This window comes from Sorex fumeus, unplaced genomic scaffold (assembly GCF_029834395.1).
Source record: "Sorex fumeus unplaced genomic scaffold, SorFum_2.1 ptg000029l, whole genome shotgun sequence".
NCBI lineage: Eukaryota > Metazoa > Chordata > Mammalia > Eulipotyphla > Soricidae > Sorex > Sorex fumeus.
Genome location: NW_026606086.1, coordinates 14,266,993 through 14,285,545, shown reverse-complemented (window position 1 = coordinate 14,285,545; position 18,553 = coordinate 14,266,993). Strand labels below are relative to the sequence as shown.

General features: G+C 38.9%; 1 protein-coding gene and 1 pseudogene across 1 annotated transcript; both read left to right on the top strand.

The window, feature by feature from the left end:
- The first annotated feature begins 567 nt into the window (after window positions 1–567).
- LOC130024789 (olfactory receptor 6C75-like) lies at window positions 568–2,132 on the top strand. Its single transcript, XM_056115568.1, has 2 exons — window positions 568–1,486; window positions 2,113–2,132. Exons 1-2 carry the CDS (start codon window positions 568–570, stop codon window positions 2,130–2,132), a joined length of 939 nt encoding a protein of 312 aa, XP_055971543.1.
- A 2,489-nt stretch (window positions 2,133–4,621) lies between these two features.
- Window positions 4,622–5,929, top strand: LOC130024651 (olfactory receptor 6C3-like; annotated as a pseudogene).
- Window positions 5,930–18,553: the final 12,624 nt, after the last annotated feature.

Sequence of the window (18,553 nt, the reverse complement as noted above, 5' to 3'; positions counted from 1 at the left end):
TTGTTCTTTCAAATCTTACTATGAATATTGGACTATTTTCTCATCAATTCAAAGGATAAGTAAAGGAAATGTTGTGAATAATATTAATCCATTTGGAAGTAAGTAAAAAAGACTTACAATTTATAAAATACATGCATTACTTTCAAAATATATTTGTGTATGGAAATATACATACACAGATGAAGAAAATAATAACCCCAAAATGCTTCAAAGTAATTATGATTTACTTGAAATCAAAGTTTTATTTGAAAAGTTTTAAAGCTCAGACATTTGAATCTGTTGGATTTCATACATCTTCCAGGTCATTCAGAAAGCAATGATTTTAATATGTGAGAAACTGATAAATTACATGAATGATGAATTATTATATGTCATAAAAAATAACAGTGTTGACTTCACATTTAACAAAAAGTTACTAAATAACAAAAGGAACATTGACATTTTTAAGTGTGCGTGTGTAGGTGCGTGTGTGTATGTGTGTAAATCTGAATATTTCTTTAGTGCCATAGGCTTCTTATTTCTCTATATTACAGATGAGATAACATCCTTCAAGAAAGAGAGAAAATAATGAGAAATTACACAAAAGTAACAGAGTTTGTTCTTCTTGGATTGACAGATGATCCGAAGTGGCAGGTTGTCCTTTTTGTATTTCTTCTTATTACCTACTTGCTAAGTGTGACTGGGAACCTGACAATTATCACCCTCACCCTTTCAGATCCCCATTTACAGACACCAATGTATTTCTTCCTTCGGAACTTCTCCTTGCTTGAATTATCGTTCACCTCAGTCTGTACTCCCAGATTCCTCGTCACCATCGTGACGGGAGACAGAACAATTTCCTACAATGATTGTTTGGGACAGCTCTTTTTTTTCATCCAGCTGGGGGTGACAGAATTTTACCTTCTGGCTGCCATGTCCTATGACCGCTATGTGGCCATCTGCAAACCTCTGCATTACACAACCATCATGAGCAGCAGGGTCTGCATCCTCCTCATCTTCTGCTCCTGGCTGGCAGCATTCCTGATCATTTTCCCAGGAATCTTCCTGCTGATGCAGTTGGATTTCTGTGCCTCCAATATAATTGATCATTTTCTCTGTGATGTTTCTCCAATCCTGCAGCTTTCTTGCACGAACACTCGCTTTCTAGAACTCATGACATTTTGTTCTGCAGTGGTGACACTTATGGCCACCTTAACACTGGTCATTCTCTCCTACTCATACATTATCCGCACAATTCTGAGAATTCCTTCCGCGAGTCAAAGGAAAAAAGCCTTTTCAACTTGTTCCTCCCACATGATAGTCGTCTCTCTCTCTTATGGGAGCTGCATCTTCATGTACATTAAACCTTCTGCAAGTGAAAGGGTGACTTTAAGCAAAGGAGTAGCCCTTCTCAATACTGCAGTAGCTCCTCTGTTGAATCCTTTCATATACACCCTTAGGAATCAACAAGTGCAGCAAGCATTCAAGAACATGATCCAGAAAATTGGTATTGCCTCAAACAAATGAACGCGATTACCTAAAACATCGGCTCCTGAAAGTAAACCTATTGTAAAACTCATCCCACTCCTATGCAGATTCTTTAAATATTTTTTTCATTATTTTAGTTATGGGTACTAATATATAACAGTATGTCTTATTTAAAATATCATATATGAGCTGCATTCAATTATACCAAAGTTGGTTAATTCCTCACTAATACAACTGAGTTTTAGATAACAATTATCTCAGTTATGTCTCATGTCAAGCAAAGTATATTATGAATTAATCCAAAACATGTCATTTTCTGTAAAAAGAGGATGTGAGAAATGTATTTCATTTGAAATAAATATTGTATCAGTTCTTCTTTGAAATTTATTTTAGTCACTAAGCTAAATGTTAGAAAAAATAACAGCATTATTGAGATATCCTGATTGTCAATAAAAAAGCAACTAAAATGTGTTAAAAATTAAGGTTTGAAACTGAAAATAAGATATGCACAGAGGAATATATTTTTCTTTATTTTAAATAAGACTGTAATTACATTTTTTAGTTTTTCAAGAAGAAAATATCACAGAAAAGATTTTAACTTTTTTATTCTAATATTTCCTAAATATAAAAATTTTATTTTAAAAGTTTACAGTATTAGCCAATAAAATTTGATAAGGATAATTATGAATACTTGTGAAAAATTAAACTTTTAGTATTCAATCTTTTCGGTTGATCCAATAGACATTTCTGAAAATAGTAACAGTGGTGTGTGATGTACAATAAAGGAGATATTCAGAATCCATTTATTCTTTGTATCTCTCAAATAATGATAGATAACTTGTTATGCTTTTCTTTTGAGAAAATATAAACAGACCTTCTAGAAATATGTCTGGAGAGGGATTTTTAGTTTCACAGCTTCAGATTCTTTGTGGAGGGAATTCAAGCGTGGCAGAGGTGTCCATTCTAATCCCAGATGGCTCTGTAGTTGGCGATTAGAAGACGCTTGTCCCAAAATGTAATCTTTCTTGGAAAGGGATCGATACAGAATGATCTCTCTCATCTCAATTTAAAGATACACAGTAGTCCACTTCACTGAGATTGTTCAATGTTTTCACCTTTGAAAGCAGTTTATGAAAGAAAATAGAATAATTACTTAACCCAAAGAAAATATTTCTTTGATTTTCTAACCTATAATCATACAATTAACATATTTATTTTAAAAGTTTACTAAGTCACAACAAAAATGTTTTACAGAAAATAAAATAACTTATCCCCCAAAAATATGTCTTAGATTTTGTAGACCTATAATCATAAAATTTAAATATTTATTTTAAAAGTTTACTAAGTTATAACAAAAATGTTTTGAATGATAACTTCAGAATTTTGTAAGAGAGCAAGCAGAAAAGTTCTGTACTATTTAGTGCAGGTGTAATTGAGATGAGCATGAAATTGAGCAGACAATGAAACTCGAAAATGTTGCATTGTAATAAATGATTTGAACATTTTATACTATTAGGAATGAGTTCAAATACAGGTCAAATATTACTTGTCGGTCAGTAAAAAAAAGGCTAATCATAGAGAGTCATAAAAGATTAAATCACCACAGTTGTTTTGAGAATATTTTGGACAAGTAAGTTTTGCTAGCTGAGTTGTATATCTGAGATTATATAAATACTAAAACACACAGAGGACAAAAATATGAAACTCCATCATCAAAAAGAAATAGGATGTATTTCTAGTATTTTTCAAATAATATTATCATATTTTTAAAATGTTTTAAAATGTTTAAAATTTTATTTAAATATAATTTTGTGGATATAAAATATAATTTTGTATTTGTTAAACACAAAATAAATATTTACTCCCAATAAGTAACATCTCCATTGGAAACTTTGTTGTTACTGTGTTTGGCATATCGAATACTCTCGGTAGCTTGCCGGGCTCTCCGAGAGGGGCGGAGGAATCGAACTCGGGTCGGCCATGTTGGCTGCTTGTAAGGCGAATGCCCTACCGCTGTGCTATCGCTCCAGCCAATTTAGTCTTAAGTAGAAATTTAGCATTAAGCTTAAATTATACATCACTCTTTTATGTTTAAATTGTATTTTGTTAATGAATAAAAGAATACACTCCATTTGAAGTACAATCTGCTTTCTACTTAAGTAGATTATTTGTGTTGTATTTTTTTTCAAGGAAATAATGTAAAGAAAAAAGTTGACCCATACATTATATCAATTAAGTTGCTTATAGATAATTATTCATATTATAATCATGTTGTCCAATTCTTTAAACTTCTGAAACTTTTATCAAAAATGAAATAAAGGTAATGTGGAGATGTGATGTGCAAACTAAAACCTCTTGTGCTCAATGTAGGAGAAAATTGGAGTAAACCTTTCCTCTAGCTTAACATGTACTTTTGAAAATTATAAATTAGTCTTTTGGATAGTTTATTATACTTGTAAAAGTTTTCTAAGTATGAATCAGTTTTTTAAATATAGGTGAAATTCTAATTAACCTCTGTGATCTCTCAGATTCTGTATTAACTTCAAAACACTCTGGCCTTAAGAAGAATGAGCAAAGAAAAATTAAAATATATGCATATCATTTTTAAAAGGAGTCACTGTCACTGTCACTGTCCTCCAGTTGTTTATCAATTTGCTCAAGCGGGCCCAGTAACGTCTCCATTATGAGACTTGTTGTTACTGTGTTTGGCATATTGAATATGTCACAGGTAGCTTGCCAGGCTTTGCCGTGTAGGCAAGAATCTCTTGGTAGCTTGCCAGGCTCTCCTAGAGGGGCGGAGCAATTGAACCCAGGTCGGTCAGGTCGGCCACGAGTAAGGCAAACGCCCTACCTCTAAGAATTACTTAATGCTTATTTCTAAAAAGATGTTATAAGAAACAACTTTAATTTTAAAAGGTAAAGGTAAAGGTAAAGGCCCTCCCGTTGATCGTCGATTTGCTCGAGCGGGCCCAGTAACGTCTCCATTGGAGACTTTGTTGTTACTGTGTCTGGCATATCCAATACTCTCGGTAGCTTGCCGGGCTCCAAATTTTAAAATTAACACAAAATTTATCTGTAAATTCTGGTAAAATACTTTCTGTGGAGAAAACAATATTTAACTTTATTTAAAATTTGTTACTTGAATATAAGGGTAATGAAAACTGGTGTAAGTTGATAAGAAATATTTACATTTAATTTTAAATACTATTTTCAACATGTCAATTTATAAAATTTGCTATCTTTCATTACATTTTATGTTTTATTCCCTATGTTTTTCAAAGGGAATGTATATATTTTTTTGGTTTTATAGGGAACAAAAAGTATTTGCAATTAAAAATCTCACAATTCTCACAGAATTCATTTTTCTCTGCTATCGGATGATCCAGAGCTTTAATTATTTTAGTTGCATTTCTATTTAGAGCACATATATTAAAAGAATCACTGGAAATTTGACAATTATAACTCTCACTTCATTGGATTCATATCTAGAAACCACTATGTATTTCTTCCTAGATTTCTAGATATAATAACCATAAGAGACAAAACAATTTCATCTAACAGTTGTACGGCTCAGTTGTTTTTCTTAATTTTTCTAGGAATAATTGTATTTTATTTTCTCACTATCATGTCTTATGGTACTATGAAGCCATCTACAAAGCCCTTCATTATACAATCATCATTAACAGGAGACTGCACTTTGCTTGTCTTTTTGTTTGGCTGTCAGGATTCTTAAATATATTTGCACTAGTCATTCTTTTCTTCAGTTAGATTACTGTGGTCTCTACATCATTGATCATTATATCTGCTACTATCTTCCTCTCTTACAATTATCCTGATAAGATACAAAGCTCTTAGAAGTGACTCGGTTTTATTGGCATTTTGCTCTTTACTTTGTCTTTAATAATTCAATTCCACACAGTCATCAACAAACAACAAACACTGTCCTCCCATTGTTCATCGATTTGCTCGAGCAGGCACAGTAACGTCTCCATTGTGAGACTTTGTTATTACTGTGTTTGGCATATCGAATAATACATCACGGGTAGCTTGCCAGGCTTTGCCGTGTGGGCGAGATACTCTTGGTAGCTTTCCAGGCTCTCCGAGAGGGGCAGAGGAATCGAACTCGGGTCGGCCATGTTGGCTGCGTGTAAGGCAAATGCCCTACCGGCTGTGCTATCGCCATTAGCACAATTTTTAAACTGCCTTCAGTCACTCAAAGAAAAAAAGCATTTTCTATAGTTTCCTCTCATATGATTGTCATAACCATTTTCTATGAAAGCTGCTTATTCATGTATGCCATCCATCAGCAAAAGAAAAGACATCCCCAAACAAAGGAGTACCTTTCTTGAATACTTTTGTTGTTCCTATGATGAATCCATTTATTTATATTCTGAAGAATCAACAAGTAAAACAAGCTTTTAAAGATACTATCTAAAGGATCATTGTTTCTCTGGAAAATTAAACTATTATAAAGTTAAAGTAAAAAACGTGTCATGGAGCTGGAGTGATAGTATAGCGGGTAGGGTGTTTGCCTTGCAGGCAGCCCACCTGGGTTCAATTCCCAGCATTTCCTATGGTCCCCTTGGCACCGCCAGGAGTAATTCCTGAGTGCATGAGCCAGGAGTAACCCCTGTGCATCACTAGGTGTGACCCAAAAAGCAAAACAAACAAACAAACAAAAAAAAAAACAAATAAAAAATAACCGTGCCACCTATTTTTTTCTCTTATATACTTTGAAGAAGCTTATTTTCTCTCTACAATTACATATTTCCCCATTTTTCAATTTTAATATTAAAATTTTCTCATACATTCAATTCAGTACATTTAATAAAGCTAATATTATACAAATTTTGCACAGCGGGTAGGGTGTTTGCCTTACAAGCGGCCAACATGGCCGACCCGAGTTCGATTCCTCCGCCCCTCTCGGAGAGCCCGGCAAGCTACCGAGAGTATTCGATATGCCAGACACAGTAACAACAAAAGTCTCCAATGGAGACGTTACTGGGCCCGCTCGAGCAAATCGACGATCAACGGGAGGGCCTTTACCTTTACCTTTAATGGATAAAATTTGAAAATAAATTCCAAAATGATGGCTAGCAAATATGATATTGTATAGAAATGAGTCAAAGATCACTGATTTTGATGGAAATACAGTCAGGGTAGATGTGGCTTTCTAAACCTTTAATCATTACTAACTTTTATTTCTGTTTTCTATTTGGGCCACACCCAGCGATGCACAGGGGTTACTCCTGGCTCTGCAGTCAGGAATTACTCCTAGTTGTGTTTGAGGGACCATATGGGATGCCAAGGATCGAACCCAGGTCAGCCTTGTGCAAAGCAAAAGCCCTACACGATGTACTACTGCTCTGGCCTCTAATCATTACTAACTTCAAAATGAATATTTGACTTCTCCAAGAGAGGGAGAGGAGAGAAAGGCAACAGAGAGAGGGGGTAGGGGGAGGGAGAGAGAAAGAGAGAGAGAGAAAGAGAGGAAGGAAGGAAGGAAGGAAGGAAGGAAGGAAGGAAGGAAGGAAGGAAGGAAGGAAGGAAGGAAGGAAGGAAGGAAGGAAGGCAGGCCTAATTTTTCATACTTCTGAGTAGCAACAACCTATGGAGAAGAAAAGCTAAAGCTGGCAGTCTTTGACTTTCTGTTTCTCAGAGTCTCTTTAATTTCTCCTGAGAGAATTTAACCCTTTGGACTTGTATCTACTATGCAACTTTCCATTATCTGCTATAAGTTCTAGTGCAAGGAGCCTTTGATCTCTCAATGGGAGGGGGCACCACCCCTTTCTGGCAAAGAAACCGTAAAATTTGTTAGCGTCATTGGGTTGGAGGTCTCCATCAATGACCTCTGTGCCGCACCCCAAGCATCTGGGCTCTCACACATGCCCAGAGCTGTATGACAAGCCTAACCTGGAGTGCTGTGGCTTCTTAAGACCTTGCTTCTGAATCAATTGAGAAAAGAGTTCTGCCTTGCTAACTTGCAGCATTGTTTTCTCTAGTTCTTTCTGTCTTTAGTTTGCTTCAACCTGAGTTGGCTGGTTGGCCTCATTAACATCTTAATTCCTGGAGATCTCTAGCCAACTCCCTTTGTTGGACTAGAGCAGAGGTAGGGGAAGGATTTCTGCCTGGGGGGGGGGGGGGGTGATCCTGAACGGTCCTGCCATGGTCCTCCAGAATCTTAAAATTCCCCTGGTGGATTTTCCTGTGTCCTCTCCACTGTGGGTGGCGGAACAGGAGACATACTTTCACCCCTTTTGTCAACAGGGTCTACAGACCTGTCAGATTGAAGAAGATCCAGAAGACAGACCTTCACCCCTTTACCCCGTAAAGATTTAAGGTGGTATAAATCTTTAGAGGGGTATCTTTAGAGCAGAAAGGCAGACAGAGAGAGAACGGGCCCCATGGCAATGAATTCCTTGGGAGAAATATTGTTAGATTCTGATAGTTATACTTTTCATAATTTCTTAATTCGGAATATTTTCATATAGATAATAGTGTATCATTGCAACAATCAAAACATTCTAATTTAAAGAAGTTCTCTTATATTTAATCTTCAAATATTATTGCGTTCTCTGAAATATCTCTTTAAATATTAGTAAGAAATAATATTTAATATATATTTGATATATATTTAATAATATATTTAACATATTCTCATTCACGTTATATAACTTTCAGTAGAACAAACCTGTTTGTGTGATGCTATTCAAAACAAATTTTCACATACATTTCTTTGAAAATGTTGACCTGTTTTTTGAATGAAGGTTTGACAAAGATGAAAATACTGTTGCCACTAATTACAGAAATAATTTTCATGTGAGAAGAACAAATGTAAAAGTTTTGACTCTTTGAGATTCAATTGAGAATCCTACAAAGGTACTGATGATTTATATGTATGTATGTATATATATATATGTATATATATATATGAGTCACTTTATCTTAAATTTGAAATAGTTAAAATTATTTCATTTAACTTGACAAATCTAGTATGTAAATTATAAAATATTTATACACTGTTCATCGATTTGCTCGAGCAGGCCCAGTAACGTCTCCATTTTGAGACTTGTTGTTACTGTGTTTGGCATATCGAATACATCATGGGTAGCTTGTCAGGCTTTGCCGTGCGGGGGGGAGGGGGTACGCTTGGAAGCTTGCCTGGCTCTCCGAGAGGGGCGGAGGAATCGAACCCGGCTCAGTAGGGCTGGCTGTGCAGAAGGCAAACTCCCTACCACTGTGCTATCGCTCCAGCCCATAAAATATTTATAAAAATATTTTATTTTGATCTGTATAGTTTTCATAAAAGGTAAAGGCCCTCCCGTTGATCGTCGATTTGCTCGAGCGGTCCCAGTAACGTCTCCATTGGAGACTTTGTTGTTACTGTGTCTGGCATATCGAATACTCTCGGTAGCTTGCCGGGCTCTCTGAGAGGGGCGGAGGAATTGAACTGGGGTCGGCCATGTTGGCCGCTTGTAAGGCAAACGCCCTACCCGCTGTGCTATCGTATAGTTTTCATAAATCCTTCAATGCTTTCACTTGTTTGATTCTGGACAAATGTAATATTACTGTTTATAATTGTTTTGGAGTTGTATTAATACTTCTCCTCTCTAAGTATCAACTATACCCCCACTAAGTTCTCCTATTTTTGTTTGATGCACAGGGGTTACTCCTGGCTCTGCGTTCAGGAATTACCCCTGGCGGTGCTCAGAGGACAATATGGGATGCAGGGAATCAAACCTGGGTCGGCCGCATGTGAGGCAAACGTTCTACTCGCTGTGCTATTGCTCGAGCAATAATCAAAATCAATCAAAAATCAATCAAAATCAATCACTTTATTGATTTTAACCTATCACTTCCTGTTTCTATTTAAAACATTACTCTTTTTTTTTAACAGATTACCTAAAATATCAAAGAAAGTTAAAGGAAATCCCACAATAACCACATTTACCATGTTATTGAAGACACACAGTAAAAAGTTCTGGGATTTATCTTTCTACTTTTTAATAATATGAGAAATATTTCTAGAAATTTAATAATAAAATTATTATTAATATCCTGAAATAAATATCATAGTAAACCTATCCCCAAATCTGCCTATTGTCTGTCATCTACAAGCTGTTCACTGGAATCATCCTGAATAGGATTGGCGGAACACTAGATGAAGAACAAACATGCGAGCAATCCCGGTTCCACAAAGGATTCAGCATAATCGACCATCTCCACACAATAACCAAGCTCATTGAGGTTTCTTGGGAGTTCAAGATGCCGCTCTGTCTAATGTTCATTGATTGAAAGAAGGCCTTTGATTCAGTTGAGATGGAAACAGTCATCGAAGCCCTAGACAATCAGGGTATTCAAACTCTATACATCATGATCCTCCTTGAGCTGTATTATGGATTCACTACCAGGATCTCACCATTCTACAAAGAAGTGATCATCAAGAGTGTTTCAGCAGGGTGATACCATTTCACCGAAACTCTTCAGTGTCACCCTTGAGAATGTCATGCGACGAGTGAAATGAGAAGGAATGGGAGTGAAGATAGATGGTTGGCAACTACACCACCTCTGCTTTGCTGATGACATTGTTCTATAACATCAAACATTAGCCAACCGGCACAAATGCTGGCTGACTTCGACCTTGAGTGTGGAAAGGTCGGATTACAGCTGAATCTCACAAAGACAATGTTCATGAGAAACAGGCTTGTTCCTGACGTTTCATTCACTCTCAATGGAAAGACCATCTCCAAATGAAACAGTTATGTGTACCTAGGTCGAGAAGTCAACATAATGAATGACCTGGCACCTGAGTTGCACAGGAGGAAGATAGCGGCTTGGAATGCCTTCAAGAGCATTGAAGAAATAGCTGAAAGGATGAAGAACCTCCAGATCCGGGTACATCTCTTTGATTCCACTGTTCTTCCTGCATTAACATACACCTCAGAGACCTGGGCCCTACGCAAACAGGATGAGAATGCTCTTCGGGTTTCTCAAAAAGGAATCAAAAGAGCTATGCTTGGAGTATCACGCTTCACTCAAATGAGAGAAAGAATCCAGAGTTTCGTCTTCTGTCAACGCTCAAGAATCAGGAATGCTGTCTCGTTTGCCAAGGCATGGAAAATCAGATGGTCTGGACACATAATGATATTTAGAGATGCTCGCTGGACTAGAGCCATTACAGATTGGATTCCACAGGACGTCAAAAGATCGTATGGCCACCCACCTATGAAATGGTCAGACTTCTTTGTCAAGACCCTGAAGGATTGTTTTGAGGCTCTTCATGTTCCTAGAATGAACAGATGCCATTGGGCTACACTAGCACCAGACAGGGATGAATGAAGACGTTACTGGCACTCACTTGAACAAATCTATGAGTAATGGGATATCAAGTGATCAAGTAATCAAGTAAACCTATGTCTTTTTTCCTTCAAAGTATTTATTATTTCTCTTAGAAATTTCATTCACAATGTTGGTTGCCCCAGATTCCTATAAGTATAGCAGTCACGGTCCTCCCATTGTTCATCGATTTGCTCGAGCAGGCCCAGTAACATCTCCATTGGAGACTTTGTTGTTACTGTGTTTGGCATATCGAATACATCATGGGGAGCTTGCCAGGCTTTGCCGTGTGGGTGAGATACTCTCGGTAGCTTGCTGGGCTCTCCAAGAGGGGCGGAGGAATCGAACTCAGGTCGGCCATGTTGACCGCTTGTAAGGCGAACACCCTACCTGCTATGTTTTTGCTCCAGCGGCTAAGATCAAGTGTAGTATCCTATAAGTATGTGAACTGGAAATAATACCATTGCTTTATTGTATGAAAAAAGCTTTCAGCATTCTCTGTGGGGGTAGGGGAAAGGCTTCCAATCTGGAGGTAATTGTGACCTTAATCAGTTACTATAAAAGATTTTTTACAATTTGCAGATTTATGTCCCCTCTTTTCTGGAGTGGCATTTGGGATGGCTTGGGCTTGTCAACTTTTATTTGTTTATTTATGCATAGGCTTTTCGGTTACACTCAGTGATACACAATACTTATTCTTGACTCTGCACTCAAGAACTACTCCTGGTAGTGCTCAGGGGATCATATGCGGTGCCAGGAATCGAATCCAAGTCAGCCATGTGTAAGGCAAGTGCCCTACTGCTATACTGTTGCTTGGCCCCAAGAGCTTGTCAACTTTTCATTAGGTTCTTTGAGGAGGAGAAAATGTGGGGAGTCAGAAGTAAAGAGGGGGTTGTTAAGTGGTATAAACTTGTTGAGACTGTTTTTTGTTTGTTTGTTTGTTTGTTTGTTTGGGGCCACACTCCATGATGCTATTACTCCTGAAGCTGAACTCAAGAGTTACTCCTGGCAGTACCATTGCTCTGGCCCCAAGGCTGTCTTTTAAGAGTTGGGAATATTGATTCTGCTTCCCCTCCAGCTCTTGTCTCCTGTTTGAAGAGAGCAGTTGCTTTGGCAGGATTTGGAGACCCCTAAAGTAAAAGTTACACAGACCTGGCTTTGTGTGACTGGCCAGTGTGTTCAGCGCAGAAGCTGTAGATGGAGTTAATGTGGGAAGTCTACAGGATTTGGAGGAAGTTCCTTTGCTCTAATGGAGCATCACTCATCCTTCCATCCTCCTTATAAAATGTAAAAGAAGGGAAATAGCACCTGGTGCTCTAGGTTGCTGATGGAGGAGGGACTGATGCTGGCTTTTGAGAGAAGGACAGTCAAGCTGGTCTCAGGACTCTGGGCTGTGATAAATTCACGAGCTTCCTATATGAACTCGCTTTTTTTGACCTTTCACAGGCCATCTTGAATGAGTATGTCCTTTAACTAAAAGAGGAATGACACCTGACCAGTCCTGTGTGCCTTTGCAGCAACTTTAGTCCAGGTGTGTGAGTGGTATCTTGTGCAAGACTCCAGTCCTTGGTAGGTGAGGGGAATATGTATTTTTTTTTGGATCACACCCCAAACCTGGAGCAATAGCACAGCAGTAGGGTGTTTGCCTTTCATGCAGCCAGCCTGGCCGAGCCAGGTTCGTTCCTCTGCCCCTCTCAGAGAGCCCAGCAAGCTACAGAGAGCATCGCACACGCACGGCAAAGCCTGGCAAACTCCCTGTGACATATTTGATATGCCTAACACAGTAAGAACAGTGCAGACTTCTGCCCCCGCGCCTGGGTGTTCCTTCCCGGAGCCCCTTGGAGGGGAGCGGGTTGAGCTCTCCTCCCCGCCCCGATCAGGGCTCCGGCAGCCTAAGACCTCCAGGACCAGCCACCACCATGCTGAGACCACTCTCCGCACACATGAAGGTACTGCCAGAGGGACAAAGCCACTTGGGTTCCGGGGCCGAGACCGCCAAGCCTACTCAAATTGGAGTCGAGCATCTTCCACCCAGATCCTCCAAATTCCAGTAGGCGGGGGTCACACCCACCACCTGGCCCCATGGCGCCGTGTAATCCCATCAGCGGCCAAGACTCAGAGACTATAAAATCCAGATCCCGGACGAGAACAGTGCAGACTTCTGCCCCCGCGCCTGGGTGTTCCTTCCTGGAGCCCCTTGGAGGGGAGCGGGTTGAGCTCTCCTCCCCGCCCCGACCAGGGCTCCGGCAGCCTAAGACCTCCAGGACCAGCCACCACCATGCTGAGACCACTCTCCGCACACATGAAGGTACTGGCAGAGGGACAAAGCCACGCGGGTTCCGGGGCCGAGACCTCCAAGCCTACTCGAATTGGAATCGAGCATCTTCCACCCAGATCCTCCAAATTCCAGTAGGCGGGGGTCACACCCACCACCTGGCCCCCTGGCGCCGTGTAATCCCATCAGCGGCCAAGACTTAGAGACTATAAAATCCAGATCCCGGAACCGCGTGGCCGCATTCGCGGCCGCGCGACATCTTATCATAACTTTTTTTTATGAAATCTTATTGTCTCATTCCTACTTTGGACAAACTTGCAGGCTATCGAATGTAGCCTGCCCACAGGGCAGAGTCTGGCAAACTCCCCGTGGCGTACCAAATATGCCAAATACCAGTAACAATGATGGGTCTCATTCTCCTAAATAGCCTTGAATATAATCTCAGGGCTAGGATGAAAGAGACGTTACTGGGGCCTGCTCGAGGCAATCGACAAATAACAGGATGATGAAATGAAATGAAAAAATGAAAAACACAGTAACAACAAGTCTCACAATGGAGATGTTACTGGGCCTGCTGAAGCAAATTGATGAACAACAGGAGGACAGTGCAGTGCAGTGCATCTAATCTTCGATAAGGGGGCAAGAAAAGTGAAGCGGAGCAAGGAAATCCTCTTTATCAAATTGTGGTGGCAAAACTGGACAGCTACATGCAAAAAAGTGGGCTCAGATCTCTGCCTAACGCCATTTACAAAAGTAAGATCAAAATGGATTAATGACCTCAACATCAGACCGCAATCCATAAGGTACATTGAAGACAAAGTTAGCAAAACCTTCCATGATATTGAAGCTAATGGTATATTCAAAGATGTCATACCACTGATCAAGCAACTGAAAACAAGATAGACAAATGGGACTATCTTAAACTTAGAAGCTTCTGCACCTCAAAAGAAACAGTGACCAGAATACAAAGACAGTCTACAGAATGGGAAAGGATATTTGCTGAATACACATCCCACAAGGGGTTGATATCAAGGATATACAAGGTACTGGTTGAACTCCACACGAAGAAAACATCCAACCCCATCAAAAAATGGGGCGATGAAAGGAACACAAACTTTGTCAAAGAAGAAATCCGAATGGCTAAAAGGCACATGAGAAAATGCTCTACATCATTAATCATCAGGGAGATGCAGATTAAAACAACAATGAGATATCATTTCACACCACAGAGACTGACCCACACCCAGAACAACAAAAGCAACTGGTGCTGGCGTGGATGTGGCTAGAAAGGGACCCTCCTTCACTACTGGTGGGAATGCCGACTGGTTCAGCCCTTTTGGAAAACAGTATGAACGATTCTCAAAAAATTAGAAATTGAGCTCCCATTTGACCCAGCAATGCCACTCCTGGGAATATATCCCAGAGAGGCAAAAAAATATAGTCGAAGTGACATCTGCACTTGTTTGTTCATTGCAGCACTCTTTACAATAGCCAGAATCTGGAAAAAAACCCCGAGTGCCCAAGAACAGATGACTGGTTAAAGAAACTTTGGTACATCTACACAATGGAGCACTATGTATCTGTTAGAAAAGATGAAGTCATGAAATTTACATACAAGTGGTACTACATGGAAAGTATCATGTTAAGTGGAATGAGTCAGAAAGAGAGGGATAGACATAGAAAGATTGCATTCATCTGGGGAACATAAAGTAACAAAATAGGAGACTAACACCTGAGAGTGGCCGAGATTAGTACCAAGAATTTTGCTTCATGGCTTGGAGGCCAGGGGAAAACACATGCTAGGGGAAAAGGGAGCTCAGATAGAAAAGGGAACACTAAATAAAGGGTATTGGGAGGATCCTCCCAGGATGGGAGAAGCATGGTGAAAGTAGACTATAGACCAAACATGATTGCCACTCAATGCCTCTTATGCAAATCACAATACCCTGAGGAGAGAGAGAACAAAAGGGAATGCGCTGCAACAGAGGCAGGGTTGGATGGGGGGAATGGGGTGTGGGAGGGATACTGGGACCCATGGTGGTAGAAAATGGGCACTGGTGAAGGGATAGGTACTTGATCATTGTATAACTGAGACCCAAGCACAAAAATGTGTAAGTCTACAACTGTACCTCAAGGTATTTCACTAATAAAAACAAATAAATAAAAATAAAATCTCAAGGGCTAGGACAAAGGAGATGTTACTGGTGTCTGCTTGAGGAAATCGATGAATAACAATACGATCATGATCATGTCTTGCATATGCCTGACCTCAACTGGATCCCTACCATTGCCAAGAGTAATCCATGAGCACAGAGCCAGAAGTAATTTCCTGGCACCACTATGTTTGGTCCTGCTTCCCCCAACAAATAAAAAAAAATGTAAATGCAATCAATGTTAATTTTATTTGCCACTTTCAATTTTCTTGAGACTTAGTTTCCTTATAGCCCTCTTACTAAGAGTTCTCTCATTGATTACTATCAGTTATTTGTTGAATGCTCACTATATGTCAGAGTTGATCCCCCAAAGTCACCCCAAAGACTCCTCTTTATAGGAGAGGGAGTGGGTTGGGGAGAAGCCCCTGCCCTGCCACTTAGCACACTGTGGACTCCTGCACCACCGAGAGAGAACCACGCAGAGAGGGGGAGGCTGGGGGCCAAGCAGCTCTCCGTTTATTAGCCTTCACATGGGTGTTTTCATACAAGCAGGTCAGGGAGCATTCCAACGCACACATCACACTCGCCTAGTCACTGTTCAGTACAGATGTCAGTTAATGATTTAAATTTCCTGCTTTCAGGGCCGGGTGTGTCAGTACAGGCAGATGGTAATTGTCATATCCCAAATCCCGTTATCTTTTCAACCAGAGTGCCACTGGGTTGGAGTGCTGGGACGAGTCCCTGGGACCCTGGGAAGGGGGTCAGCTCCTGTTTCCAGGGGCACGGGATTTGGTCAAGGTCTCAGGCTGGTTGCTGAGACCCCAACAGCCACTTACAGCAATATTTAGTAGTTGGGGCATAGATATTATGCTTATTAATTCTAGACCAATACTGATTTTTGGGGGGGGAGTCACACACAGCGATGCACAGGAGTTACTCCTGGTTCATGCACTCAGGAATTACTCCTGGTTCATGCACTCAGGAATTACTCCTGTTATTCAGGAATTACTCCTGGAATAACAAAAGTCGAGCACCTGATTTTTAAAATCAGGTTCTTAATTTTTGAAATCAGGTACTGATTTTTGAAATTAGGGTTAAATCAGATTAAAAATGGGAAAACACTTATACAAAGAAATCTATAATTTTCTACTATGAGAAACTAAAGAAGAAACAATAAAGCATTACTCAGGAATTGCTCAGGGTGACCATATGGGATGCTGGGAATTGAACCCGGGTTGGCCGAGTGAAAGGCAAATGCTACTGTGCTACTGCTCCAGCCTTCAATACTGATTTATTGATAATATTGTTTTGATCGTGCATGAGGCCAGTGATGTTCAATGGAAGTCCTTGCCATAGCAATTTATTAAGAGACACTAAATGCATCCAGATAGAAAAACATTAATAATCACTGTTTACAGATGATATAATACAGTATTTTAAAAATGCTACAGACTTTAAATATTTCTCCTAGAAACAATAAAATTGTACAATAAAGAGGCAGGCTACAAAATCAACATGTAAAAGCCACGGCACTTCTGTATGGATAATAAAACAGAAAAGAGAATTTTTTTTGAAATTTCATTCAAAAGTTTGTTTCAAAAGTCGAGCACCTGATTTTTGAAATCAGGTACTGATTTTTGAAATTAGTGTTAAATCAGATTAAAAATGGGAAAACACTTACACAAAGAAATCTAAACTTTTCTACTATAAGAATTAAAGAAGAAACAATAAAGCATACCCCATACCCAAAACACTATATAGGCTTAATGTAGTTCCTATTAAAAATACTCATTATGGGGCTAAAGAAACAGCACAACAGTAGGGTACTTGTCTTGCATGTGGTCATATTAATAGTGATCTACTATAGTAATAATAATTAAGCAAAAGAAAAATCAAAATATTAGAAGGTAGTAGGGATGACTCAGGGATTACTGAATGGCAGAGCATCTATTCTGCAGGTGTGAGGCTCTGTGTTCAATACTCCTTGGAATTGCAAAGTCTGAATCTGCAGTACTTCCTGTTAGGTCCCTTGCACCTAGACAGTGTAGGACACTATCTCCAGTGCACTGAAACCATATTTGTGAGCACTGCCATAAATGCACAACCTTAGTAAGAATTGTAGTCATAGTGATTTTGAGAACCACAATGAAAAATCTATTTGAACCTTAGTGAGCACTGTAAATAAATGTGTGCAAGCACCTTAACAGAATTTGTGATCTCAATTCATGACAAACACAACAACAAAGGGAAGGAAGGGAAGTGGGAAAAAAATATAAAAAGGAATTTGGGTAACATTAAAACATTCTGCAAGATGAAAAATCAAACTAGAGTTTCAAGTTATAATAAGAATCCAAACATGTGATGTTGAATCCATTAGAAGTTGTGAAGAATAAAACAGACCTTAAAATGCTCTCTCAACACTTTTCAAAACTTTTAATTAAATGACAAAGTGAATTTAATAGATGTGGAAACAAATAACAAAAATAGGGCTCCCATGTGATCCAATATTGCATATTTTAGCATATAGTCCCCACCCTTTTGCCAAATACAAAGATAGTAATTTAAAAAAACTATGTGCACACTTATGGTTAGAGTTGAACTTAGTATAATAGTTGGGACAAAGACACAATTCAAATATGACACAGATCAATAAATAAAGAAGTTATTATGTACTGCTATTTATTTTAAGAAAAGATAAAATCTTCCAGTTTACTGCATCTTGGATGAAATAAGAGGGTGTCAACTTTAGAAAAATGAGTGAGATGGAAAAGGGAAAATGCTGATGATCTCACTCATCTGGAATAGGTAGGAATATAAAACATGGTAATGGATGACTAAATTTGGTCGTAGAATACAAACTGAGACGACTAAAGGACGATTTTGACTAGAAATAATAATATGTCATTGATGGAGAGTCTTGGGAACTTGGGCAGTCTTGAGGTCTAGTAATTGTGTACATCAAGGTCATATACATTAATATTACAGTCAACATGTTACCTAAACTATAATAACTAAAAGAATAACTTTTTAAATGGAGAGTGCAAAATATAGAACCTTAGTATTGCTGCTGGAGTGATAGTCGACAACTGAAACAAAGAGAAAATACCAATAACTTATTAGAGTAATAGATTTTATAAGAAAAATATAATAACACATAGATATAAAAAGAAATAAAACATAGCCAAAGATATACATAGAAAAAACTCATCAAATTATTATCACGTATACTGTCACTAAACAAAAAACAGTAAGAAAAATAGTATCAGATCCAGCCAGAACGATAGATAGCATAACGGGTAGGGTGTTTGCCTTGCACGCAGCC

What these genes read in the sequence shown, in the direction of transcription:
- LOC130024789 (XM_056115568.1), top strand. Translation starts at nt 568, where the DNA reads ATGAGAAATTACACAAAAGTAACAGAGTTTGTTCTTCTTGGATTGACA. An exon ending in GAACATGATCCAGAAAATTG is followed by an intron (nt 1,487 to 2,112) that starts GTATTGCCTCAA and finishes TTATTTTAAAAG; the next exon opens with TTTACAGTATTAGCCAATAA.